This window comes from Drosophila miranda, chromosome 3, assembly GCF_003369915.1.
Source record: "Drosophila miranda strain MSH22 chromosome 3, D.miranda_PacBio2.1, whole genome shotgun sequence".
Lineage (NCBI taxonomy): Eukaryota > Metazoa > Arthropoda > Insecta > Diptera > Drosophilidae > Drosophila > Drosophila miranda.
The window spans coordinates 22155856-22183018 of record NC_046676.1 but is presented as its reverse complement, the minus strand read 5'-3'; the positions used below and the strand labels follow the sequence as shown (position 1 = coordinate 22183018).

The 27163-nt window shown below is 44.5% G+C and overlaps 2 protein-coding genes across 6 annotated transcripts in view; one reads left to right on the top strand and one right to left on the bottom strand.

The window, feature by feature from the left end:
* LOC108160669 overlaps positions 1 to 26231 on the bottom strand; it is a 56971-nt gene extending 30740 nt beyond the window's left edge. Inside the window, exons 1-2 of one of the 5 annotated variants that reach the window (XM_017294812.2) lie at positions 26035 to 26231; positions 23880 to 24344 (exon numbers count right to left, since the gene is read on the bottom strand). In XM_017294812.2, the coding sequence (XP_017150301.1) occupies positions 23880 to 24042 (163 nt within the window). In that variant the 5' untranslated portion in view covers positions 24043 to 24344; positions 26035 to 26231. Of the gene's footprint in view, positions 1 to 23879; positions 24345 to 25267; positions 25381 to 26034 lie in introns of those variants that run through there. The other 4 variants (XM_033391554.1, XM_017294815.2, XM_033391552.1 and 1 more) reach the window with 4 other exon arrangements.
* LOC108160672 (transmembrane emp24 domain-containing protein 2) lies at positions 21406 to 22267 on the top strand. Its single transcript, XM_017294818.2, has one exon. The coding sequence runs from the start codon at positions 21493 to 21495 to the stop codon at positions 22105 to 22107; it is 615 nt and encodes a 204-aa protein (XP_017150307.1). The 5' UTR covers positions 21406 to 21492; the 3' UTR covers positions 22108 to 22267.
* Positions 26232 to 27163: the final 932 nt, after the last annotated feature.

Sequence of the window (27163 nt, the reverse complement as noted above, 5' to 3'; positions counted from 1 at the left end):
CATGGGTGTAGGCCATCATGCAGGAGATGTAGCCAAAGGGCTGCACCAGGGGATCCATCTTGTAACAGCCATACGCTCCGCTGCCACAGAGCAGGCCACTAAGCACTCCAGACAGGAGTTTTCCTTCCATCGCAAGCGGCAGAACAAAGAACTCCAATCCTAACTTTTGCCGATATTTTGCAAAATTTCTATATTGTAGGGAATTTTTTGTTGTTGTGAGAGTCGGAAGATTGTGACAGTAAAATAGTAGAAAGCTAGACAAAACACGGACACAATATACCCCTGAATGTGGCTGATTATTGGGTATTGCAAGCACACTGCCATGGATACAAATTTATATAAATATTTGTTTTAACAAATTGCTCAAAATCACAGGGCAAACAAAGCGCTCACACGAACACAATCCATGAACACACAAAGAAATTAATAAAAATTTATTGCATTTGAATTTGTCGCCTCTCTGGTATCTCCACTCTCTCTCTCTCTCTCTCTCTCCATCAGTAGATGAGGGGAACATAAAACAATTACGGGAGGCAGGAAGCACACATGGCAAAAAAAGGTCACATCAAAAAAAAGAGGGTAAATATTTCTGTTTTAAATGAAATGAAAACAAATTTCACTCGCACGCATAAAAAATGTGACACGCTGAAAGGCAAAAATGAAAAGCTGGAAAGGGGAAATTGTTTGAGGCAGCTGGTGGCAAAAGCGGAGGGATCGAGGGGTTTGGGGCTGTGCTGGTGCACATTTTTTCACATAGAAGGTTTTTAAAAATATTAAGAAATAAATTGTGCATTTCGTGCATTCAATGCAAATGCATTCAATGTGCTTGAGGTGTCATACATTTTCAATTGCGGCAACGTATTTTTTTTTTATGGGCTTTTTTTTATGGGCCGCTTTTGTTTTTTGCAAAGAAGGAGAAGGGAAAACTGCATGAAATTTGCATTGATTGGAGGGAAAAGTGCGGAATAGGTGATAAACGATGTGGGGCGGGGGCAATCAGTTGGTTGATTTAGTGATTGCAGACGTAAGTGGATGAACGAATGGGTAGATGGAGTGATGTACAGATTGATTGATAGATAGATAGATGAATTGATAGCTGGATTGTTAGCCTTGAAGGATACAGATGGATAGATACACAAGACGTTGAAAGAGTGCAAAGGAAACATATTTTTAAGTAAGAAATGGCTATGGAATGTTATCCCATGATGGCAATCAGTACGAGTGTGCTGAAAAATATGCCTACAAAGTTTCCCAGCCAATTGGTTAAAGAATGTTTCCATTTGCAGCTCCATTTTAACTTTGGTTTTTACTTAATGCATATCTTGAACTTTAAGCAAATCGTAAGAGGCCTGAAAGCCTCTTTAAATAAGCCAGAACTTGTAAAATCAACCCGCCCACACATTTACCCCACATACATACACAAACACATACACACATAGATATGTATGTACATATATTTACATATGCAGATATAGATATCCCTGTATGTACTTATCCAAGTCAGAGAGAGGAGCCCGAACGGAGGCTGGCTTGTGGCAATTACGCATCGTTTCATTATGAAATTTATCGTATTACGTTGATGAAATCATATGAAGGTTTTGGTGGATGGATGCCTTCCAAGGACCTGGTGCTGGATCCACAGCCCTTTCGCTTAATTTCCCCATTGGCTGATGAATCTGTACATACGTATGACTGTGGCTGCTGTGTGCGTCACATTTGCTGCTAGAATTGTTTCATATTGTGTGTGGCAGGCGGAGCAACAATTACAAAAGGATAAGGGGAAGCCACTGACGAGGATGAGGACGAGGCTGAAAGGATTGCAGCCCGGTTATTGTATGTCTACCCTGCAGTGGATGGGCATGTTTGTACTTATAATTACACATGAATTTCAATATCCTGCGGCGGATTTGGGGCTGGGCCGCAGCCGGGATCCAGCCTTTCCACTTTTCCTCTGTCAATATTTGCCGCAGTTTTCATCTAGCCGCCGCCGCCTTCCTTCCCACCCCTTCTCGCCGCAACTTAATAACGTTTTCTATATTTGGCTTGACTTTAAATTGCTGCCAAGGCCTTTAACGAGAAGGCAACAAAAGGGTTTCTCGTTCTTGTGGCTTCCATCTCCCAAAAGTTACATTCCCCTTACAACCCCAGAAACTTTCCATTTCCTATTTCTATTTGCCAAAACTCTTTCCACTCGAATCTTGGGCAATTTTCGTAGAAAAGTTTTCAGTGTACGAGTACGAGTTTTCGCTGTGTTTTGTGGTGCTGTCTAAGCGGTACTTGTGGGGTATATTGTAATTGTGAGATTTCATGTAACAGGCTCTAGGGATCACCAGACTAGAGGATAGCCTTGGGTTCGAATATTCACCAACAATTCCCAACTTGTTTCTATTTGTATTGCTATTTGCTTTTGATGGAGTACGAGTAGGAGTTGGTGGTTGGTATTTGGGCGTGGCAGACTGAGACTGAGACTGAGGCGGAGACGGAGTCTGAGGCAAACGACTTGCGCCTTGTAATTGAGTGTAAGCGCTAATTGGAATTTCGATGAAGTTCGGCGGGAATTCGGCAACAGTTCTGGCCTCGGAATGGCAGAAGGAGGGGCACTACGGTTTGCAATTATGTAAGTAGCAGTGGGAAATGTTTCGAATTTTCGAGTTTCGTGTGGTCGCTGATTGTATGGAAAGAGGGAAGGGGGAATGGGCAAGGGGAGAGAGTGTGATCAATACTCTTGTAGTCACTCGAGTCGAGCATTAAGTGTACGCCGTGTGTAACGGCTTGAACAGTCGCTCGAAGGCTCTCCAACTGCTCGTGTGTGATGGAGAGGGGCCTTGGGACGGCAGCAGGGCAGGCAGCAGATAACCGAGCAAAAACTTTAAGTCTTCATCAAACTTTTGTCAAATGAACCGAAAAATTCATATCAGGAACCAGTTCCCCACCGGCAAGAAGCCGAAACTTTGCGGGCTGCCTGCATCTCTGACTCTCCGCCTGTCCATGGGCGGGGCCATTCATAGTGGACTGTCTTATTGCTCGGCAGTTGCTCAAGTGCACACTGCTCAAAGGACCTGTCCGTTAAGAGGATCTTACGATTTGGAGCAGGTGTTGGCGAAGTCAGGAAAGAATACGGGAATGTACTGCTTGTATTACTAGATGGAATGGACCATTTGTATGTAGACCATGTAGTTACCCTTCATCAAAGGGTAACTAACGCTTCGGTACTACGAAGCCCCGAAGCCTTTCTCGTTTTCTACCTGTCTTTTTTCCATTTGTTCTTTTTTGCCGAGCTCTCAACCTCAACCAGGAAGTTGTGTGTCATAGGAAGCACTTGTGTGACATAATAAAAACTCTCCCTCCTTTCTCTGCGTCTCGTTCTCTGGGCGAATGTGTGTTTGTGCAAACACTGGACTGCTGCGGGACCTCGGAACCACCTGGTTTTTTCCTATAACATGCTGCACTTTATGCCTTGTCAACAACGACGACGACAACATCATCAAGTGGAGTCCCGCAAATGTTTTCTCCTCTAAGCCAAAGTCAGCAACAACAAATGAAGTTCACATATATATAAGTATTGTATATATATGAATTCTAGAGTTGGAAAAGAGGGTTAGGGGTAGACTAGGCCCGAGTAAACTGCATTTAAAAGCCCCCTTGGTTGGTGGCGCAACTGGAGTTTTGCATTTGCATTCAACATTCAACAGACTGAAAAAAATTGCTCGAAATAAGGCTAAAATACAGATTTTTGTTTGAAGTTTCCCTGGAAAATATCCATAACCTAATGGAGAGTGGCTTATAAATTATTCAGAATGAACATTATATTCTGTAAAGGAGATACAAAAATTAATTAATTGGTATACAGTAAAGTACCATAACTGTCAAAGAAGTATTTTTGGGATTGCCAGAGAGATGTCTGAAAACAGCTTATGAAATTCCTTAGTTTGATCAACAATCATCTGCCTCAAACCACACAGGAGTCTCGGCCAACCCAGCCAACGTTTTCCCAGCAAAAAATTTTAAGCCGATTTATGACTGCCATTTTCTTTTTCTTTTAATTGGCGATTTTCTAGACAAAAGTTATATGTTTGTCTTGAATGCGAGTGATATCAATTAAATCCTGTTTGCATAACTTTTGTTGACTCGTAAATATTTATTTTTGTGGAATTTTTATGGTTATTGTTCAAAATGGAAATCTGTCAAATATTTCAGCATTTAATTTGGCCAATATACGATTTAGATTTTCCATTTTGTTTGGACAATGTTTACCATAACCCTCTATTACCCTCCCTCTGTAGTTCGCCCTGTTATTCCCCCTTGTAATCCCCTTGTTATCATCACCCCTATCCGCCCCTCTTTGAATAATTCCAAAAATTATGTTTTTCGCAGCTCAAAAATTGCGAGTGTCAGCAAAAGTGTTGGCAAAAAATTCCCCATTTGTTTTTTGGTTTTTCATTTTCAGTGGGGCTCTGAGTGGACCCCCCTTAACCCTTTGGGGCCGCTAATTGAAATTTGTTTGCCTTTACTGCTGGGTGCTGGAACAATTTCTGCCTGACGAGCAGAACTCATAAGTCGGCAAAGGCAAAGGGAAATCGCTGCGGTTATGCCATTTGATCAAGGCCCTCACACGCTTTTCCCCCTGGCTTTTCCTCTTTGCTTTCACTTTTCGTTGTGCCCCTTCTCCAGCCTGGTGGCACTCGTTTCTTGCCATACTTTGAGCAATCAATTATCAAGTTGGGGCCGCCAAAAACCCATTCCAGCTGCAGGATTCGCGGCAATTAAAGTTTGCATCATACGTCGTGGTATGCGCTCCTCCAGTGTTTCCCCCCTTCGTTTTGTTCTGCCCGACCCTGGTTTCATTTCAAACCAGAAGGGAGGAAAGAATAGCTTTAGGGGTCGAAGCTTTAGATACCCTTGCAGATTGATCAATTGTATCGTCGGAAACGTCAGTGGAAACAAAACAGTGGACATACAGTAATAATCGTATAGTAGTTGCTATTCCGAATAAAATAGTTTCGTGCACCAAAAAGCAGAGTTTTGTGAATAGTCTGATACATCTGAAGGAGTCATTTGCATGAAAACAGACACAGACTCACGAAAACAGACCCAGACCCAGCGCTACAAGAGTATCAAAAATTTGCATAGTTCAAGGGCTGCACTCCTAACTGAGTTTGGGGATGGGTGATATGCCCCATCTCTCCCTCTCATCGCCCTCTCATCTCCCTCTCCTATGATGCCACCGAATCAGGGCCACAAAAAATGTGAAGAAGGCGCGGCTGAAACTGAAATTGTTGCTTGCCTGCAGAAATTTGATTATGTTATGTATGTGAGTGCTTCTCTGAGTGTGTTTGTGTGTGTGTGTGATAGAAAAGCAATTGGAAAAGTACGAAAATGCAGAATTGAGTACTGGCGCAGCGCCTACATTCGAGGGCCAATTTGTGGCATTGAAGAATGCCGAATGGAAAATTGTTTACAAATGGAATTTCCACCGACCAAACCTACAATTCAGATACACAGATATGTAGACACAACTAATCTGAGCTCTCGTTTGGGTTCACAGACAATACAGGATAGTTTTTGGCCATTATTATTTGTGTTTTGTATTTTCCCAATGAAAATCTCAAGCTATTTTCTGCTCTACAGACAGAAAATACCTTAAAAATCATTTCATATATTGATTAAAAAAAAAAAAAAAATCCCTCAATTGCTTAGAAAATCTTCTTTGTTGTGACCAAGAACCAGAAATAAATGTAATTTCATTAGTTAAGTAACATTTCTGCTCCATGTCCCAAGAACCACAACAAACCTTTTGTGGTTCGTAAAAATTACCTTTATTTCTCCTTTCCTTTCTACTGGCAAAACAAACACGTCGAAAAAAGGTCAAGAAGGAAGCCACAAAATAAGCTACAGTTGGGGCCAGGACGAACGCCATTCCACCTCCCCGAAAAAATGGAAAAAGCTGAGAAAAAGTATTGGATGGTGGGATGGTGGAGGCTGGTGGAAAGGACCTTCAGGTGCAGCAGCCTTCGCTTCATCGTTGCATGTTAAAATCCCTTCAATGATTAATGTAATTTAACGCGCCACTTAACGTTATCCCTGCAAGGACATTATGCTTAATTGCAGCGTCTGTTTGAATTTAACCGAGATTCAAGCCTTACCCTTATCCCAGGGCCTCTTTTTACCCACCATGTATACACACTTATCCTTGTCATTATACCCTTTTAGAGGGGGGTATGACGATTTTTAGGCATATTTTCATTTCTCTTTTTCTAACAAAAACTCTTTCGGAGAAATGTATTGAAAAGGTAATCCTAAAAAGCCCAACAACTGCCAGTTTCATATGTTTCCGCTGAAGATCGAATTGTCGAGGGTATTTCAGGATTCGGCTTTGGTTTTTTCTTGGCAAGTTGTAATGTTTTTTGTGGTCGGCAGACGCAGGCGTCGTCGTCCTGGTTCTGCTTCTGTTTCTGGTCCGTGGTCCTTGGCCAAAACCGACGTGCGAATTTATGAAAAAGATTTGCCAGCCTGCGGCTGTTTAAGGTTAAAAAGGCGCACCATTTCCCTGAGTCGCACACACACACACACACACACACACACAGATGCACAGCACTTGCTCGTACACACACTGGCACACTTCATTTGCCTTGGCAGCCGCCGCCTCGATTGTTGCCCTGCCAGGAATTACCTTTCATGCGGCCCCCACCCCCCATTCCGCTGAAAATGGGTTAATTGCATAATTTGCGAATTTCATGTGCAATCTGTGGCGGGTTAAGGAAAAAGATGATGTGTTTGCCTTGAAGTTCCATTAGCTGATGATGGGGCACTTTTCCACCAAAAAAGGAGAAATGTTTACCTGGAATGAAAGAAGAGAAATACGAAATAAATTGATGGAATTTTCAGGTATTTATTTCTGCTTTCATTGCTTTCATTTAACAAATTTTTAATAGCCTTCTGCAGCTTTATTTCAGAGTCAAACCACAGATGCATGCAGTTCCTTCGATTTACTATTTCTTTTCTACGATATTTGTGTTTCATAGTCGCAGATGAGAAATCAGAGTGCAAATACCAGGGGGGAGGGGGGAAATTGTAACTTTCGATTTCTGAACGCACTCACACGAGAGCAAACACGCAGACAAACAGTTCAAAGGTCTAATCAAAGTTCTATGTTCAATCGCATCGCCATCAACCCAGACTCCGGCTCCTAACCTTGGCTCCACCTCTGCCGATTACTGCGCAAATTTGTCCAAGTTTTCCTTTATTTTCTCTGATTTTAGGTACCCTGTAATCGATGTGTTTAAGGGTATGCTGGACAACAGAGGAAGATGGGAGTATTCGATGATTTTCATTGAAAGAAGTTTAGTATCAGGTACCTCCAAGTCGATAGGCCACAACATATTTTGCACACTCTACTTGTTTTGAGTGTAGATTGTCGTTTTATGAACTCGCAAGGACATGCATTGGCCGCTGGCCGCTGGAGAAAGAGGATTGACTTTTGGCTTTTGCCTTTTTGTGGCTGATGCTGCTGCTGCTTTTGCTTCTTTTCCTTTTAGCCTGGACAACGGCGGGACACAAAAACAAGTTTATCTAAATTGCCGTATAGACTGCTGCAATGTGGCAAAGGGATCCACAGCTTGTGGCCTGCGGTCGAGTTGGAACTTCCAAAACCGAACTGAACCCCAACCCCAATCCCAACCCCAACCCAACTCTTTCTTTCTTCCACCTCATCCTCTCAGCATCTTCTCATCCATATCTGTAGCTGTATCTGTAGCTGTATCTGTATCTGTGTCTTCATCTATGGCTACGTATTTGCTTTTCATATGATGCTGCTCCTGCTCCTGCTCCTGGCCTTCACCGCTCTTCAACTTGATTTGGGTCAATGCTGTTTGTTTGTCTTTGCCTTTGTTCTTGTTTGCTGTCTTGTTTTTATAACTTTGGCAACGAGTTGAGTCTTCCTCGATGGTGGTTTCCTCACTTTTTTTCTGTTTTTGTTTTGTTTTTGGTTCGTTGAATGTTGTGTGTGCTATCGAGAAATAACACAAAACTAATTGGTTTGTTAATTAAAATTTTGTTGAAATGAAATCTCAATCTTGTCCCGAATCAGTGTTTGTATTTCATATTTATGTTATCCTTGTGCTCGAGCTCATCGCTCCTCGAGCCCCCCGAAAATGGTATTTGCTGCTTGTTTTAGAGACATGTTAAGAAAGGATTTGCCTAGTTTTATTTTTCCATCAAATATTGTTTGGGTGGCTTTTGGCTCCCACTTCGATTCCCAGCCAATTGCAATCAGTATTGGAAATTCCTGGCCAAATTGCAATGAGCCGAGATTAGCCCGGGCCAAAAGCAGCAGCAAAGTAGAAATCTTCCCCTTACTCTCTCGGTCCCTCTCTCTCTCCTGCTTCACCTTTTGTTTTGGTTGTTTCGAAGAGTCAGGGCCCACTGGGATGCCATGGAGAGGTGGCAATATCACAGACACCGCTTCCACAGGGATGCCAGAGATAAAGCAGAGGGAGAGAGAGTGCCGGCAGTGGCACAACGGGTGCCAAAAATAACTGTTAATTCAAATCCGAAGGCAACGTGCCAATGGGGTCTGTGACGACCAAATGTCAATGCAAACACAACGACGAGCCCTGCCAGACAGCAGCCCAGCCGGGCAGCGTTTTCCCATTCAAACATGGCGACTTGATTAGATATTGTTACCCTCTGGATCTCCTCCTGCTTCTGCTCCTCCTGCTCCTCCTGCTGCTGCTGCTGCCCCCGCTTGGGCTTTGGCTTTTGGTCTGCTTTCTATACCGCTGGAGTGTCTGCTCCAGAAACCAGGAACTGGACAGAGTTGCCGTTGCCGTTGCCATTGCCGTTGCCGTTACCATTAGCCTGTCAGTACAATCTGCCATCCATGGCCATTGAATGTTCATCGACAGCAGCAGAAGCAGATCCAAAAACATTCAAAGGCACTGCAGCTGTTTGCCAGAATTTGCATATTTGTTTGGCAGCTTCATGTCGGAATGCATTAAAAGCGAACGGATAGAGACACAGGACGCCGACAGGACAGGAGGAGAGAGGGCTCGATAAGGACATTCCGGGGTCCAACTGAATAACAAGGCAAATTGACATGTGAACAAAAAGCAATTAAGCAACATTTTTGCATCTGAATGTAAGTTTTAAGAGTACATTTTATGAAGTGCTGCCATCACAGAGGGTCGCTTTGACAATTTTTGCTTAATTCAAGTAAATAATTTTTATAATTGAGGGCTTTTGATCTTTATTCTGTTTTGTTTTAAACTATTTTTGTATATAAAAACAGTTTAAGGAAAGCTGAAGCGTACTTCGAATGTAATTGAAACATTTTTCTAAAGTTAAGTTCTAAAGTTAATTAATTTAAAATCAAATTAAATTTTATATGACAGTAGATGCCATAGAGAAGTGACAAATCATAGCAAAGCCTCATATAAATATCACCCAAAGTATAGCCACCAACAACTGTTTCAACCCACGCAGCATCGGCCCATCATCATCATCCATCCATTCATCACTCCATATGCCAGTGAATAATATATGGACAATTGCAAACTGTAACTGCGATACGGTTTCATTGAAAAATGTCTATATAAAAAGCACTTGATTGGCCTGGATTCGATTCGATTCGAGTCGACCAACAATGGCATATATTTAAACCAAGCAGAGGACTGCCACCCATTTCCATTTCCAGCTCCATCACCATCACCAATCCTGAGGCCAAAGGCCGTACTGTAGCCCGAAAGTCCAGCGTGTGACACATCACTCATACGCAGCGTGAGGTCTGAGAGCATTTGGCATGGCACCTTGTTGGTTTGTTTGTCCATCCCATCCCATCCCACACTCCACTTCCTGTCTGTCCGTCCGTCTGCCATATTGTTTGCTTTGTTTCTGCCACTTTGCCATTATTATTTTTACTTTTTTCCTGTTATTTATTTAAATGCTCTGCATTCCTCGCTGTCCTTCCCCCGCTCTCATTTACGAAATTATTTTATTTGAGACTGCCACAAAATTTACATTCACATTTCTATTTGTTGGCCATTGTGTCCATTAAGCCCCCCCCCCCCCCCCCCCCCCCCCCCCCCCCCCCAGGCTACACATTCCGCTCCTCTGCCCTGGAGGCTGTCGCCTAAGCGGCTTTGGCATCTTTGCGCATCTGCCCGTGTACGTCTCGGACTCTGGCCGCTCTTCCCATGCCTAATGACCTGCTGCAACCGGCAAAGGCAAAGGAGTGCACGAGATCCGGTACAAGGATATTAAATGTGGATGGTTTGGTGTGGGAAATATCGGTAACTTTACTGGGGGAAGTGTTGGCATTATAAATTGCTGCAAGCGGGCTTTTTGAGAGCCAAGGAGTGGCTTTTATTATTCCTATTGAAGGTAATGTATGGAGGCATTGAAATTCAGGCAATTGTCCCTAAAATATTTTCAAAACAACTTTTATTGGTATATAGAATTGCAAAGAAGAAATTTGCATTGTTAAAAGGGTTTCATTTGTTTATCCCACATTAATATGTGCATATGTACTAGACTCCTTTTTCACAGAATTATTTATGCATACATATATTTTTTTCTAATTAACTTAAGCGTCAGACAACAGCTGGCAGGTCTCTCAGCATCCACCCAAAATGAAATCATTTTTACGAAGTTACCTTCGCGATTTTTGCAATTGTTTTGCTTTTGCTTTGCTTTTGCTTTGTTTTATTCAGAGTTTGAGCATTTCGAGTCCACACGAGGCCAATTGTCCTGTGTATGTATGCAAGGTCCTCCATGGCTTCCAGATTGCTGGGTTTATTAAGCAGCTGCTGCCAGCTGTTGGCCCTCCGCTGATAATCACATTTCGCGAAAGCTTTTTGCGCCTCTCTCGCTCGCTTTCTCTCTCTATGGCCCTCGCTTTGTAAAAACTCTATGGACATCCCTTTCGCACGCATGCAAACGAAGTTAATGTTTGCTTATGAATAAGCAAATAAACGTCTCTGCAGTCGAATGGATTCTGTATGCTGGATGCTGGATGCTGGATGCTCGTATGCTTGGCTGGTTCCTTGCTTCGTTTGGTTGGTTGGAGGCTGGGTCCTCTGCCTCTGATGGACTCGCTGACGTTTACATTTTTGAAATGGCCAACACGTGTTCCTCCAGCCACTTCACTCACCCCACCCCCCCGTCCTTGAGGGCCGCTCATTTCAATTTGCTTGCATTTCAATGCAAAACTTTTTCCATTTCGGCCTCGTCCTGCTCTCGTCCTATGCAGCATCATCTCCTCCCCACACTCCCGCTCGCCCGCTCTCACGTCTCCTATGATTGTGTGTGGAAAATACTTTGTTTTTCTTTCCCTTTTTTCCCTCCCATGGACGAGCGTGTGTCGGTGAGTGTTAGCTTTTTTGTAGTTGTTGGCGTAATTAGCATTCGCTGTGCATTAATATTAATTAGCTAGTTATGCAGCGGCGACTGACCGGATCTCCGCCGGTTCCCTGCATTTCCATTTGAGCGGATGGGCAGAGGGATTATCTAAGTTTGTTTTGCGAACTGAAGCACATTTCTGCTCATCCAACAACAGAAAAGTTAAACTTTTATTCACATTCATAGATCGAATATACGATGGGTAGAGACTGCGCTTAAGTAAGTATCTTGTTTCCCCGTTTAAAGCCCTATTCGCTGCCCCACGCGAAATCAAGGCAAACAACTCCAAGCCAAACGGCTGATAAAAGAGCGCCGCTGCACAGGTGCACATCAAAAATAACCCCCCCTCCACCCACGCTGGATGACCCGCAACATCGCGTGCTGCAGCGGCAACAACCGGCGCAGCCAACATCAGCAGTGCGTCAGTTAAGCAAATAAACAACCTCTACGTTGCATGCCACGGAACAGGAGGATGTGGGAGAGCCGCAGAAAAAAATTGATAGGAAAATTTGCCGAGCAAACAGCAGAGCGGAGGCAACGTCTATATAAATTTATAAACGAAACACATGCAGCTGTGTGGGCCAGTGCCAGTGCCTGTGCCGGTGCCTGTGCCTACGTGTGTGTTTAAGGATAAAGTGCAAAGTTTACAGACAACAAGGAGGCAGGGTCGCCACCTAAAAGGGGGACCCAAAGGTATCCAACTAAAGATTAAAAGGGGATTAAACCAGTGCACACAAAACACAAAGAAGGGCTAAGCTTAGGTGAGGAATCAGTCGATACCCTTGACAAAGAGTAGCCCCTCCTCTGCCGAACTCAAGCACGCTCCTGCCACACATTGGGGCCTGTACATTGAGGCCATTTTGTTAATATTTAATATCAAATAAAGGCCTCGACGGCACGACGGCACGACGGCCTCAAAATGGTGCAAAAACTGCCAACGGGCTGTGGAATTGAAACTGAAAATGCAGAATGCAAAATGGATAGCCAAGCGAATGGATAGCGAGTGTGAGTTTTGAATAAAGAACTGTCTGTCTGTCTGTCTGCCTGCTTGGATCCAGCCGAAGCCACACTGAGGGAGGGAAAATCCATCAAAATGACCGCACCAGAGAGACCAAGAGACAGAGACGGGAATACGGGAGCACGGAAAGGGAGAGAGAGAGAGAGATGTGTCTCACATGGCGTATGAGGAATGTGTGTGGCACTTAAACGAACTGAGCCGGAGAACGTGCCTTAAACTATGTCCATTTATTCTGTATCTCTCTTCCTCTTTCTCGCCCTGTCTCGCCCTGTCTCTCTCTCTCTCTCTCTCTCTTTGTGTAAAGCTGTCTCACTCTCTGGTTCTGTGCTAGGTTAATACCCAATTACTGTGCAAATTACTTCAAGTTTTTCTTTCGAATAAACTTTCATCTGTGTGTGGGTGTGTGGGTGGCCATTAAAGTTTAGCATTTCTCTAGCCCCAAAATTTCAACCGAACTGTAAGGGAACTCCCCGAGCAGACACGGAGGATCCGAAGAGCGGAGAGCCCGAGCAGCCTTTTTAAAGCTTTTTAATAAACGCAATAATTTGCTTAAAGTTTTCCCATAACCAGGTGCTGCTGAAATGCGGCAACTTGAACTCTGCCCCGTGTGTGCGTGCCGCTTGTGCTTGTGCCTGGCTATATCTATGTATGTTCTTGTGCTGGCGCCTGTGGCAGCTGAACAATTTAACAAATTATCCAGATAGTTTTTGCTCAATTTCGCAGCTGAAAATTCTACTGATTATTAATGGAGATCTTTGTGGTGGAGAAATGAATTGCCAGGAATTGAGTTGCGCAAGACGAAAGATTATATCCAGTTTCTGATAGTCGTAGACAGACTGGGGAATATCCGATTGCTGATGCTTCATTCCTCAGAGTGATATAGATCTGTATAGCCACAGAAAACGTATCGATTACTGCACACATGCATTGCTGTGCTCCCTTCTTAGCCATATATTCCCATTCGAGCTTAAAGCCACAAAAACCTGAACCAACAAAAGCGAAAAACCCTCGCAAAAAAAACTGGGAGAACAAAGGAAAACTGTCTTCCATATCTCATGGTCTTACTAGCCCCCACGGGACTCATCAAAAATATACGAGATTGCCTCCGGAGCCGCTATGCCTCCCACCGCATTTTGCCGCCCTTCCTCCCTTCCTGCTTGCCACAGAAAATGCACGTTTTAATTTTTTGTTAACCGAAAACAGCGCACATTTGGGACAAATATCCGGAGTAATATATGCAAGTATTTGTATATTCATGTGGGCGAGGTGGCTCCTGCCGGGGAAGGAGGTGGCTGGGGGGTTGCCTGACTTTTGGGCAAGCCACAATATCGCTTCGAGGTTCGAGTGGAGCAACAAAAGCAAAAGCAAAAGCGGACGCGAGTGCCCTGAAAAAGGAAAAAGGAAAATGGAAAACGGCAAACAGCGGACAGAGATTACGGACGAGCGCCCGAAGGAGCGAAACAAAGTTTTGCTTTGACATGTCACACAGATGCATGCATGCATTAGAGCACACATACATATGTACAGAATATGCAGAATAAAATACGAAATCCAGAGCCCCCGATGCTTTCTACTTTGACCGCCTTTGGGCCCCTAGAAATGCACATGGGGCCCTGCTTTTCATTTAGCTCCCCACACACACCCGTACACCCAAATTTTCTTAGCCATTTGTCTCTCTTTCACTCTCTTTACCCCCCACAAAAAAAAGCTGCAATACGCGCAACTAAACACACAACAAACTTAACCGTAAACACACATACACTCGCTCTTTTGGCGGCACACACACACACACACAGACACACGCTGCATTGGTATTTTCTTTAGAGTGCAGAAATCCCTTTCAAAAAATCAACATTCAAAAACGCAGCCAAGTAAAAGTGCGAGTACTCGTTGTAAAAGCGCAATTTCCTCTCCAAAACAATCGTTCCTCGCTGCTCGTCCCTTTCTTTCCCTTTGATCCCTCGCTCTCCCCTCGTTCTCTTGGCATTTTTTGCCCCTCTCTATTTTGGGCCTTAGTTTTCCCCCTCCTGCACTTTGTTTCGGGCTCTACAGAGTAAACAATTTCTGAGAGAGCTTTGATTTGTGGCCCTGCGATGAAGATGGATTGGATTGTTTAGAACTAGGCATACTAGAACCACAGAAAAAGGGTTATAGAAAGGCTTTAGTCGATAGTTTTCCACTGAGCTCTTAAGGGAACCACATGGCATGGCTAATAAATAAAAGTATAGATGGGGTTCGGCATTAACAGGGGTTATAAATCGATTAATGAAGTGAAGGAAGTGAAGGAAGTGGACTTCCTAAAGAACTTAATTCATTTGCTAATTGATAAACTCAACTAAAACTCCTGCTCAGAAGTTATTTATAGAGAAAACCCAAGTTCCGCTACTCGACTATCCTGTTCATATAAGTTGCCCCAGTTTATGGACAAAGTTTAAACAAATCTGGTCGTACCGACCATATGTTTATGAAAGCGCCTGCCTGGCTTTGAGGCCATAATTTCCAACAATTTGTTGAGCTCTATGGTTGGGCCCCGGCTCCTGGGTCCCGGGATTGTGCTTTGGCTTTCTTAAGTCCCGGCCTGGTTTGGCTTGTGTATAAAATTACAATAAATCGTTGCATTTTAGCTGCAAATAAACAAAGATTTGCAGCGCCGAAAACGAACCCTGAGCGCGCTAAAACAAAGCAGAAGGAACGGGGATATAGGATACAAACGATTCGAGGCACTAAGCACGAACAGGGGATGAGAGGAAAGGCCAGCCGAAAGGAGTGCATGCAAAGTAGCACTTTCAGTGGCCAGAAGCAGAGGAGCAGAGAAGAAGGAGGAGTTACCAAGAAGAATGAGGCAGCAACACCAGAGTTACAAGGCAGCGCGAAGCAATCCATGGGGTTGACTGTACTCTACTGTAACCCCAGATCCTTTCGCTGTGCTGTGCTGTGCTGTGCATGCTTCTGGATGTTAAATCAACATGTAAGCATTTAATGCGCCGCTCCAAAGCTGAAAAAGCGTAAAATTCCCCAAATGACCATAAATTTCTGTGTTTGGCATCGCAATTGTTGTTGCTTTTGCTCTTCTACACATTTCTCTCCGCTTTCCCTCTGTTATTCTTGCTGCTGGCAGCCAGAGGAGAGAAATGTAGAAAACTTCAACAAGCACTTGTAAAAATAAATGGCATTTTGGGTTATGTGCAATAATAAAATGGAAATTGTGCAAAAATATTGTCGCCACTGCCCAAAAAATGTTGAACTGCCACAGGGCCAGATGCAGGTGGCTGGCGGGGGCCTATCGGAGAAGGAAGTACGTATAAATATCTGGTTAAGCTTCCTGCTTGGGTCTGAATCGAGGAAACTGGGAACTATATAATGGCCGATGATGTACGTCCTTGTTGGGTTAGAAACTGTGTTGACAGTGAATCTTTCGAGAAATCGTTTGGAAAAATATGAATGTGTTTGCTTTTGGTGGGAAACGGGTTACCAGGAGACCAGTGGAGCAGTGGAGGCGGAGTTTTCTGGTTTAAATCGATAAAACAAAGACACATAACAAATGCGTTGCAGCATTTGTTTGAAAGAGATTAATTGTTTTGAAGAAATTGAAATAAAGCTGCAGCACACGATGCAGCATCGATTATGTATCAATAAATGTTTGAGCAGCAGATAGATGGATCTTTCAAATACTAAAAATTACTACTTCCTTCTACTCTGTACACAGCAGGAGGAGACACAACAGCATCGATTATTTCTCAAAAGCTTTTAGAGCAAATTAAAACCAAAGATGGATCCAAATATGATTCAGTAAATTTGAACCTCACTTTCAACTCTTCAATGCAATTCGCACAGAAAGGCAATCAGCAACATCTGCAACAGACAGGCAGACCGACAGACAGACCGACAGACACAACTGTACTGGTTGTCAGTCATTGCTGCTTAGTTGCTCCAAGCAGGCAACATATTTGACACGACGCTGATTTGAGCAAAGTTTCTAATGGCAAGCCCCGGCCGTACCTCTACCCTTTTCCAGGCTCTGGCTCTGTCTCTTTGGAGCGGGGGCGTTGTCAAATGGCATATGCAAATGACTTGCTTATCAAATAAAGTATTTTTGGGGTCCTGGTTCTGTTTGTGGGCTGAGTCTTGCGTGTGAAGCGGAACAACTGTGCGTATGCGCAATTTTCACATTGTTTCAATATTACGCATACGTAGGAGGGGGGTGAAACGGGGTGCTTAAGGTTGTGTCGGGGTTGGGTCCGGGTGTTTGCTGTTCGGTTTTTGGTTTCGGTTTTTCGCCTCCGGCTTTTCCAAGTATGCACAAGTAATGTGAGAAAATTAAATTTTTCGTGCCTCACGCAAAAGTGTCGGTGTTTCCCGCCGCTCTCTCTGTCCGTCTCCGGGTGTGTGTGTGTGCTTGTTGGGTTACACACACACTCAAAGCTTTGTGCTAAACATTGGCATACCCCCCTGCCCCTTCAGGTTTTGTAAAGAGGGCGTGAAAAATAGAACTTAATTCAATCTGCATACACTCGTACTCCCAGTCACTTCTCCTCTCTCTGCTGTTTGCTGTCGGCTGTCTGCTGTTTAAGGAATATTTAATTAAATTCTGCTTTTGTGATTGTTGCCAGTGTTGCCTTTTGTTAATTGAATGCCAGAGTTGTAGCAAATGAGATTATCATTGAATTTGTCATTTGATTTATGCGTGGAATTAAGAGCGTGAAATTAACATAACGAATGGGTTATCTTAACTGAAAAGACCCTCCATGTGAGGAGCTTTAATTATAAATGTAAGATTTATTTGGGTTCCAGCAGATAGTTCAGATATGGGGGGACTCTTCCCCAGTAGTCCCATATTAATTCCATTACCCCCACCCACAAGTAATTGATTTGATATGTCCCTAGTCCTCTGCCATGGCTGGTCGCATTTCCACACCATTAACCGCATCGGGCTTCATTTAAGTTCAATCAAAGCCAGAAGCCGCTCGATACGGAAAGTCCATTGGGGCTTGGTCGCCAAGTGACAGCCACAAAAGCCACAGAAACCTTTTTGCTTGTTCGCCAAGCGTGAAGCGAAATTGCAAATGTCAAATGCCTGATGCGGGGATAGACATAGTCGAGCGATTTGTCGAGGCTGCGGAAACAGCTGGATCATCCCCCCGGGGGTAAGCCACAAGTCTGTAGCAGCTTCTTTGCCCCAAAAACTTTAACTAATTGAGTGGCTGATGGCCGAGACCGAGAAACCAACGGCCAATTAGCAATGCGAGAGCATCCACGGGTATTTACACACGAGTATAATATTCTCCCAACGGATTTTAATCAGAAACACAAATATTCAATTAACAAACAAATGTCAAATGCAAAATTACGTTGCAGATGTGCCGCATACATTAATTTGTGGCTCGAAAATTTTCTGGACTTCTCAACGCTGAAAATTGTACAAAGTTATGCGAAATGTCTTTAGCCATCTCTCTTACGCTCGCACACTCTGTGCCTGTCTCTCGCTCTCTGTCTCTCTCTTTTGTTTGTGCATGCAAATTGTGGCAGGAAAAGGAGGAAAAGGAAATTCTAATGTAAATTTCATGGTAACACATAACAAAAATGTTAGCCAAAACTCTCGAAGCAAAAGGACAGGAAAATGCTTCACTAACTTCAATGCCAGGCCACTTGATGTCTCTCTATCTCACTCTACTATGTCTTTGCAGCTATCCCTCTCTCTCTCTCTAGTCGGTTCCCTTTCTGTTCGTCCCGGAAATACTTGGCATGCCTCATTGAAGCTCGTTAGCTGACTTATTGCCGGAGTCTGGAGAAGGGATTCTTGTTGACAGCTCATGGCGGCACTTTCAATTGAAATAAATCCTTGCACACACATACACACTCCAGAAAAAGAACGAAATTAGCCAATTTGTTGTCTGGCCCACTTCTGCCACGCCCATTAGCCCATTACACACACACACAAACAGAAGGAAAGAGTAAAGGGAGGGGCTATCATTGATGCCTAAGTATGGACCAAAGGCATTGTCAATACTTGAGCCTTTTTACAGCTCATTCACAGCCTTGCGGCAGAGTCCTTCGCCCCATTTCTTTTGGCTTTTCGCACTGTCTCTGCCTCTCCTTCGTCTTCTCTTCTTCAAGTGTTTTTCAAGTGAAGATTAGCACGATTCCTGTGTGTGTTTGTGTGTGGGGCTTGTGGGGCAGGATGCCAGTCTTCCCCCCCGCTTATCATCTGAAAGGTTCGCCGGCGGAACTGTCTTTTTCCCCGGCTTCGATTTCTTTGAGTTGTTTGGCAAATAAACATTTCAGATATGGGTATGTTTTTCTGTTTCGAAGTTCTGTCAAAGAATTTTCCTCAGATAACCCAATAATATTCCATCAAAACCGTGCCCCAAAAAGTAGGCAACATAAATTTGGAGTCTCTTTTGGCTTTTATTCAATAGAAACCCAGAGATGGACTTTAATGTACACACTTTCCCTTCGAAACTATATGATATAGTGAATGATCTGTTTTCCTATGACTGATTCTTGCAGCAAAGAGGAAAACTGAAGGACTTTTGTGGACAGAAACAGAAGGACACACTGCGGCGCTATCAATAAAAAGAACAACTTTTTTTGAGCTATTTATGATAATTGCCTCAGACCGCATGTCCCCACTCGGAGGCATTTCCGTCACCTGTGCCGTGTGTGTGTCTCCACAAAAAAGAAATTTCCAAAAAATAGCACCGAAACGAAATCATTTGCACCTTTAAAAGGACATTAAAAGTGGACTCGGAAGCAGGGGGGGGAAGTTGCCAAGGAAGGGGGGACTGCGGGCTAGAGGGGGGGCTTGAGTGGCAATCAACATTAGAGACACACATACACACCAGACATGCAGTCACACAGATACACACAGGGAGGGAACTGCGTAGCAAACAAATTAGAACACGCACGAATGACCTGGTCACAAAAGCGATTTGATGAAGACGAGGCATACATAGAAATAGAAGAATAAAGAGAGAGAGTGGGACAGCAGTGGCAAGTAGATCACAGAGGCACGTGAGACAACTACGGCAACGGTTTCTCCCAGGCGGCATAATAATAATTGAGTAGATGCCAGAGAAAAAGTGGGCCGAAAAAAGATAGTTTCAGCCAAATGCAAAATAAGTGGACAGCCCCCCAGCAATAGAAGGAGCAAGAGAGAGAGAGACGGAGAAATTCCGGCTCGGCCATTACCAGCAGACAGTCGTCTACCACGACTCTGACCGACTGGGCGTGTACGCAATTTAAGCCGCTTTAAGCCAGGCCCGGCAGCGGTGGCAATGGAAACCGTAACGAAATCTGTCCCCTCATCTATTCGGAATGGGATTGGGCTCGGGCGGCTGTCCCCCACATCTGCCACTAAGCTGCTGCACGCACATGAAAAAAGTCCTTGAGCACGACACAGGCCAACAAAAAAAAAAAAAAAAAAAACGGAAAGGAAAGGAAAAGGCAGCAGTCGGAGTTTTCCCTCCCAGACCCCGCTTGGCCGGGCCAACTCGAACTGGCACTTAAGAGCGTCGATGTCATGTCGACACAGAGAAGGAACAGGAGATGAAGGAGCAGCAGCAGCAGCAGCAGCAGCAGTGGCAGGAGCCTGGGATAAGCCTGGGGATGGGAACAGGAGCAGGCATCAAGTGTTGGCGGCGCCTAAAGTAACTGAAGTCGGCAAATACCCGCGATAGCTCCGCATAGCACGGCTCTGAGAGGGCCAAAAGGGAGGAGGGACTAGGGAAGAGTTTCCCAGCTGACACCGAGCACACAGAGCGACATGAAGTTAAGTGGCGTAAAGCGTGTACTTAATCGCTTAAAGCATTAGAATTTGAAATTGAATATCATAAAGGATACTCGTATATATTCAAAAGTGCGAGGCATCCAGCGAAAAAAAGGAAGAACACCACCAGGAACAAGAGGAAAAAGAATGAGCAGAGCACACAGCAAATAGTTGTAAAACGCTTTTGGCCAGGCAGAGAACCATAGGCACAGGGGGGGTGCGGGGTCACGTGCGGGGTGGAACATTTTCCAAATAGTCGAGTGTGCCGTGTGCCGTGTGCTGTGTGACGGTGCTCTGCAGAAGGGGTTTCGCTTCGGTTCTGCTGAATTGGCGGCTCGTAAAATTGTTTTAAGGCGCGACATAAACTCTAGAGCGGTGCTACAGACTTACAAAGGGTGTATCACTGGAAAAAAAGATGTTCCTTCTTTAAAGTTCGACAAAGAAAACCTTCGTTCACAGCAAAACGAAGTTTGGAGTCATTAAACCCCAAAACTCGAACATTCTTCAACTGTTTTAAAGTATCTCAAACAATAATGGCGGAAAGCTGTTCATTTCATCCGAAAAATTTCACAATAATTGTCGGAATTATATTAACAAATGTTTGGGGCTCCGTGGCAGCAAACTAATCAGCAAAAATCAGCAACAATTTAATTGCATTATGCGCTGGAAAAGCTTTCCAATTGGCTCCGACGTTCGAGCGTTTATTTCATTGAACCCTTTTTCCAACAATTATAAATCAAACAATTGAAGTTTTTTCAACTTTCGGCATAACAATCATTATTGGGAATCCAACAAAAAATAAATTGAAATTATATTTAAGTCTGTTTTACAGAGGGAAAAAGGGAGAGGAGTGAAAATGAATTGACGGCGGCATCACAATCAGAACTCCCCGATGGCATTAAAAATGCATGACATTTTGACAATAGATGGTCCAAGGAATCAATAGCATCAAATATGCATTGACGAGGGCCGGGAATCGTGCGCTATGTCTATAGAAGGATGGACGAATGGACGAACGAATGAATGGATGGGTGGGTGGTGCGAGTGGGTGGCCTGTCTAACAATTTCCCATTTGCTTTTATCATCTTAATTTGATTTGAAGGGTGCTTGCAGAGAGGCCAAAGAGCGATAGGTCAGCTCGATAATGAAGCGAAACACTGAGTAAATTAGTACAGAAATCAATTATTAAACCCACATCCGATGGGAGTTTGCCTGAAAATTACTGTCAAATGTGTAGGGGGCATAGCACATCAATCACAAACTCAAATATAGATACTCGCCCGCAAACACGAAGCAAAATTACAACAAATTAAAAATGTTTCCAGCAATCTGTATTATATTCGCTTTGCTACTCGAATCGGCTGGCGGTTTCCTCATCACCGTGGACGCCCACGAGGAGATTTGCTTCCACGAACATGTCCTGGAGAACGAACGCATCACCATCTCCTTCGAGGTGATGGAGGGCGGCTTCAAGGACATCGGCGTGTCGATCAAGGGCCCCGAAGGGGAACTTCTGCACCACTCCGATCGGGACTCCGTGGGCAGCTTCACCTTCAGCGCCAGCAAGCGGGGCGTGTTCACGCTCTGCTTCGACAACCAGCTCTCCACTCTAACCCCCAAGGTGCTGATGTTCCAGTTCCATGTGATTCGGGGCCTGGCCTACTACACGGACCCCCAGCGACGCGGCGACGATGTCCTCGAGCAGGCCATTGTCCAGCTGATGATCAACGAGCTGTCCGGCAAGATGATAGCCGTCAAGCAGGAGCAGGAGTACATGCATGTCCGATATCGCGGCCATCTGGCCGTCAGCGACAGTGTCCACTTCCGGATCGTCTCTTGGTCGATATTCGGTCCCTCAATGCTGCTGATCATGACCGTCCTGGAGGTGTACTACCTGAAGCGCTTCTTTGAGGTGCGCCGTGTCGTCTGATATGTGGATTTTCCCAATGTATTCAAATTAACTCTGATTGATACCCCTGTCTCTTGTTTGTGGGATGGTATATCTATCAAAAAGGAAAGATCATCTTAAGCTAATTAGATCACATGGATCACATTCTACCAATACAAATGACTATCCCTTACCCCCTTTGACTACATATTTTCCCAGACAACTTCCTCCGTACAATTTGTTGCATATTTCACGCTTCACAAACCATAAAAAAACTTTGTGCAGAAAGGAGGAGTGTCAGGCGTCAGTGGGAGCTCAAGTAGCCATAAAGTTCACTTCACCTCCATATAGAACCGAGCCACCACATTGGATTAGCACAAATTTATGACGGCTACCCACACATGGCCAACACCCATACCCACACGCACACCAGCCAAGGGGAAGGGAATGGAATGGAAACTTATCATATTCATTCACAAGTTTTTCCTTCCTCTTTCCCATTTCCCTGGAATAGAGATAGGGATACTTCAACAGAGGGAAAGAGAAAGAGACTGCGACTGCGACTGGTACTGGGAAATGGAAAACAATGCCAAAGTTTTTTCCTCTTATTTACGACAATGTCGCGTCAAGTTTTTTCTTTTTTTTTTGTTCATTCTTTATTCTGTTTTTCTATATACTCGTATTGCAGGACGCGTACTATGTGGAGGTACCCTATAAAATAGCAAGTTTTCGACTTTTTCTGCTGTTGGCTGCTGTTGCATAATAAAATGAAGCATGTTGTGTGTGGCAGCTCTCGAGACGCGGCAGCTGGAGCCTGGCAGCGAACGGAATGAATAAAGGACACCCGACTAGCTCCGATATTGTTCCCCAGCGTCGAGTGAAAGCAAAAGTTCACGGACTTTGTTACTGCGGAAAGGGAGAGTAAGGTGGAGACGATGTACTTGGCCAAATAGAGTACTTGGTAAGTAGAGCTCCATTGACAAAATAAGTAAAGAAAGCCAGAGCCAAGAGAGAAAGTATCTCACTGATAGATGTGTCCACATTTTTTTCTTAAGCTTAATATCTGTAAAAAGACATGCTACTTATGACTGAATTTATGTAGGAAGGAGATGGGCTGGGGATAATCAATAATCAAAGCCATTTCTGCCCAATATTGCTCCGAGAAATTCTGTTCCAATGAGCATGAACTACTTAAGTTCTGGTACAACTCCCACTACAATTACCCCCATCCACCCGACGTTCCAATCATCTCTGTCGCATCAGGTCTCTCCATCATTATGAAAGGGGGGGCATGCCACGACCTCATGGCACTCGGGCTTCAATTATGTTTTGCATCCTTCAGAGCTGTTCACTTAATTGCATCACTTGCAGGACCCCAGTGCTTGGGGCCCGGCTCGGGGCCCGGCTTCGTTGTGCTCATAAACAAGCCCAACCATTGGGGCGGGGAGTGAGTTGCACGTTGCCCGATGCTCTGGGATGCGTCTCCTTCGTTACTCCCCATCGTGGCAATTCAATTTTCTATTATGTCAGGCAGAGTTGAAGGCAATGTAATGTTAATAAAATACTCGTACTGCCAGCAGTGCCGACAGTGCCGCCCTGGCAACACTGGCAACGCTACGTATACGCAACGTGGTGCGCCTTTTGTCCTGCCTACGAGTACTTACCCGCAACACAGCAAATATAGGGACCCCCACATATGAGCGGTGTAGGGGAGAGACTATGGCTATAGCCATGTTATTTGACATTTATTTGCTATTTCCTCCCGACCCATCGAACCACAATGGAAATGGAGCGCAGGAGGGGATGGCACTTACCTCGCTTCTGCGGCGTCTGCATGGAGGAGGGCGACGGCGTGGCATGTGCCTCGCCCGCAAGATGCAGGAGGAGCAGCATCAGCACCAGCACCAGGCACAACAGCCGCATCAACAGGCCGCAGCTGGCTGGTGCTCCTGTGGCTCCTTTGTTCTGGCCCATCATCGGCCGCCCGGCGACTTCACTTGATCCTTGGCTTGGGTTTGGTTTGAGTTTCGGTTTCGTTTTCGGTTTTGGCCTCTGATGCGTTTTCTTTGGCCCAATTTATTTTTCTTGACACTTCACTTTTCACAGTTTTCCTTTTGCCACTCTATTTCTCCTCCTCTCTAGCTGTAGCTCTCGTTCTGTCTCTTTTCGTTATTATTTGTTAATTTCACACAAAGCCACACACTTTTGTTGGGCAAAAAAAAATAGTGGTTTTTAAATGTTTCTGGAAATATTTGCTCGCTTTTATCTCCGCTTCAAATCTGCAAATATTTGCATTTATCCACATCAATTTGTTTGCTCATTTATTAGAAAATATTTAAAATTCATTAAAGTGCAATTTTCACAGTAATTGATTCGCATAATTGGGTCAAAAGCAAGCAATCCACACATTTCGATGCCATAATGCATGGCATCTTTCGGCATGGGCTGCGAGCCCCGATCATTACTCATATGGCGTTCGAGTTCCTTGGGGAACTGAGAAATGAGTGGAAATCCCCCCGGGGCGGTGCCGCCGCTCGCCATCATTCTTCATTAGATGGTGGATGGTGGGGTGGGCTCATGCCAACGTGTCAAGGACTTTTCGAGGACGACCGCAAACATTTCGCAGTTTCTCCTACGTTTTCTCTTTCTCTGTATTTTCTTTTTCATTTTTAGATATGTATCAAAAATTTCACAGTTGCATTTCCATGGAAATTGGCAAAAGGAAACGCGAGAATGCAAAGCAAAAACATTTTTTAACGGCCCGAGGAGGGAGAGAGAACGCAGGAGGCACGGTGCCAGGGCTGGCGTCGCTCTGTGGAGCTTGAAAAATTGCAGCAATTAGTGGTGCCTGGAGGTCAACCAACCAACGAGCCAAAAAGGACACGGACACCCAGCACCGTGCACCCAACAGCCAACACCCAGGAGCCAGGAGCCAGGACCATTCCAAAGGCCAACCTGGCGACGTGAGCCAGCCAAGAAGTATGTGACAGAAATATTTTGGTTAGGGCTCTTTTTTCTTATTGCTTGAAATTCTTTTAAAGGGACATTTTTTTGCCGAGAGATTGAAAAGTAGTTTGAGAGAAGTCTGGCGGGTTTTGTTGAAAAATAGAAGATAGAAAGAACCCTGTTGTAGGTAGGCGATAGACATAGATAGGTATGTAGAAAGCGTTTTCTCTTCAGCAGAAAGAACCTGTTTATATACCCTTGACTCCATAAATCCGTGCTTCCAACGTTAATCGCTTCTACCACACACACACACACACACACACACAGGTTTATCTTTCGTGTCCACTATTTATCTCTGAATTAATGTCTTTATTCTTATCGAATTGTGAGTTATGAATTATACATCAATTGAACTGTCCATTATTTTCAAGTTTATTGCTGGATTTTTATCTGTTTTATCGTTTTTAAAGACAGCTGACGAACTGCTGGACATTCGGTTATCCCAATATTTCCGACCATTTTCTGTGGGCCCTTTGCGGGTTCAGATGGCTCAATATTTAAATGAATCGCCCAGTTTTTATGGCACCTCTAGGCGCATTGCATTATTTATGCAAAAGTTTGGAACTGTGGCACGGCGGGCCACGGGCAACGTGCGGCAGTAAAAATCAAAACCGGGCCAAATTCAGCACGATGGCATGTGACGGCACATGGCGAAAAGGCACCAAATTGTGGCAACAGCCAGAAAGAAAAACACAGGGAGCAAAACAAAAGCCAGCACCGAAAAAAATGTTAGGGTAGAGTCCTTCTGGTCATTGACGAACGTGGTACGCGTCTCGCCTAAAACATTTATTGTGTTTCTCAAGTATTTTTCGTATGATGGGATACTTGATGGAAAGTCACGCAGCTGCCAGAGCAAAAAAAACAGGCAGAGAGACAGCAGCAGCAGCACCAGCAACAACAGACGCACTCGAGGACACATTTAATATTTAATCTTAACGAAGGACATCAATTATAATTACACACTTTGCTATGGCGCAGAATTCGCGAACCCCCAAACGACACGGCCGATTTCACGCGACTCACGACTGCTCCCGCCGACGTCTGCTGACGAACTGAACGCGCGTGGCGGTCCTGATAACGGGAATGGATCCCACTGCAAATACGTCTCTGCACACGCACACCTAGGCCACCAACGCGACGACAAGACAACCTTCAGCTTCGGCTTGCAATGGCGAAATGAGCCCCCACGAGGCAGCACGACACGCAGCGAGGCGCCACGAAAGCTGTTGTCGGCTCTGAATAAAAGTAAAGTTTGTTTGCAGAGCGAAACGGTAAAACCAGAGCGTTGCAGAGAGCGTGAAAGCTCTGCTTAAGGACTCTCTTTCTCTCTGTCTCTCTCTCTGTCTCTTTGGGGGCTCTGCCATCATCTGACTTTTGTTTACGCTTTAACAGCTGTTTCCGGAGCTTAGGCGCCATTTGGAGCACAGCACGTGGCTGATGTTTTGATTTTACATTATATAAAGCAGAAATAGAGACAGAGGGCGAAGAAAGAGACAGAAAGAACTTTGCAATTCCCTCGTATTCCCAAGGATTGCTGTCTTTGATTACCTACTCGGGAATATTCCTCATCTCAAGATTCGTTTCATTGGTTCCTATACTGCCCCAAGTGATGCCCATCAAGGACAGCTCTGCGTGGACAGCTGTGGACAGCCTTTGCATGCCAATTAGACTGGGGATCTCGCCGGGCATGCCTGGGCGAACACCTACCCCACCAGTTATCGTTAAGTATAACGGTAACGGTGGAATTTTAAGGAATTTTATACCCCGCAGTCGTGTTCGTGCAACAGACAGATGAGTCCGTCCGAGGGACACCTGAAACCTGGCTAGAACCAGATTCTACATCTGTAAACCAGAATTTCTTTGTTATTATTACCTCCCGTTTCTACCTCATTTCCAGATGGTCGATCCCATTTAATTCTCAACTGAATCGTTGTCTGTTCATTGGCCAATAAGTAAATCTTTGTAGCGGGTATCTTACAGTCGGAATGTTGTGGTATAAAACTCCTACTTGTATTTTTTATCGCGCTTCCTTCAGGGCAGCTTTCAGCAATCAGCTCCGGCTTCAGCTGCAGATTGTCCTGCCTTTCGTTCT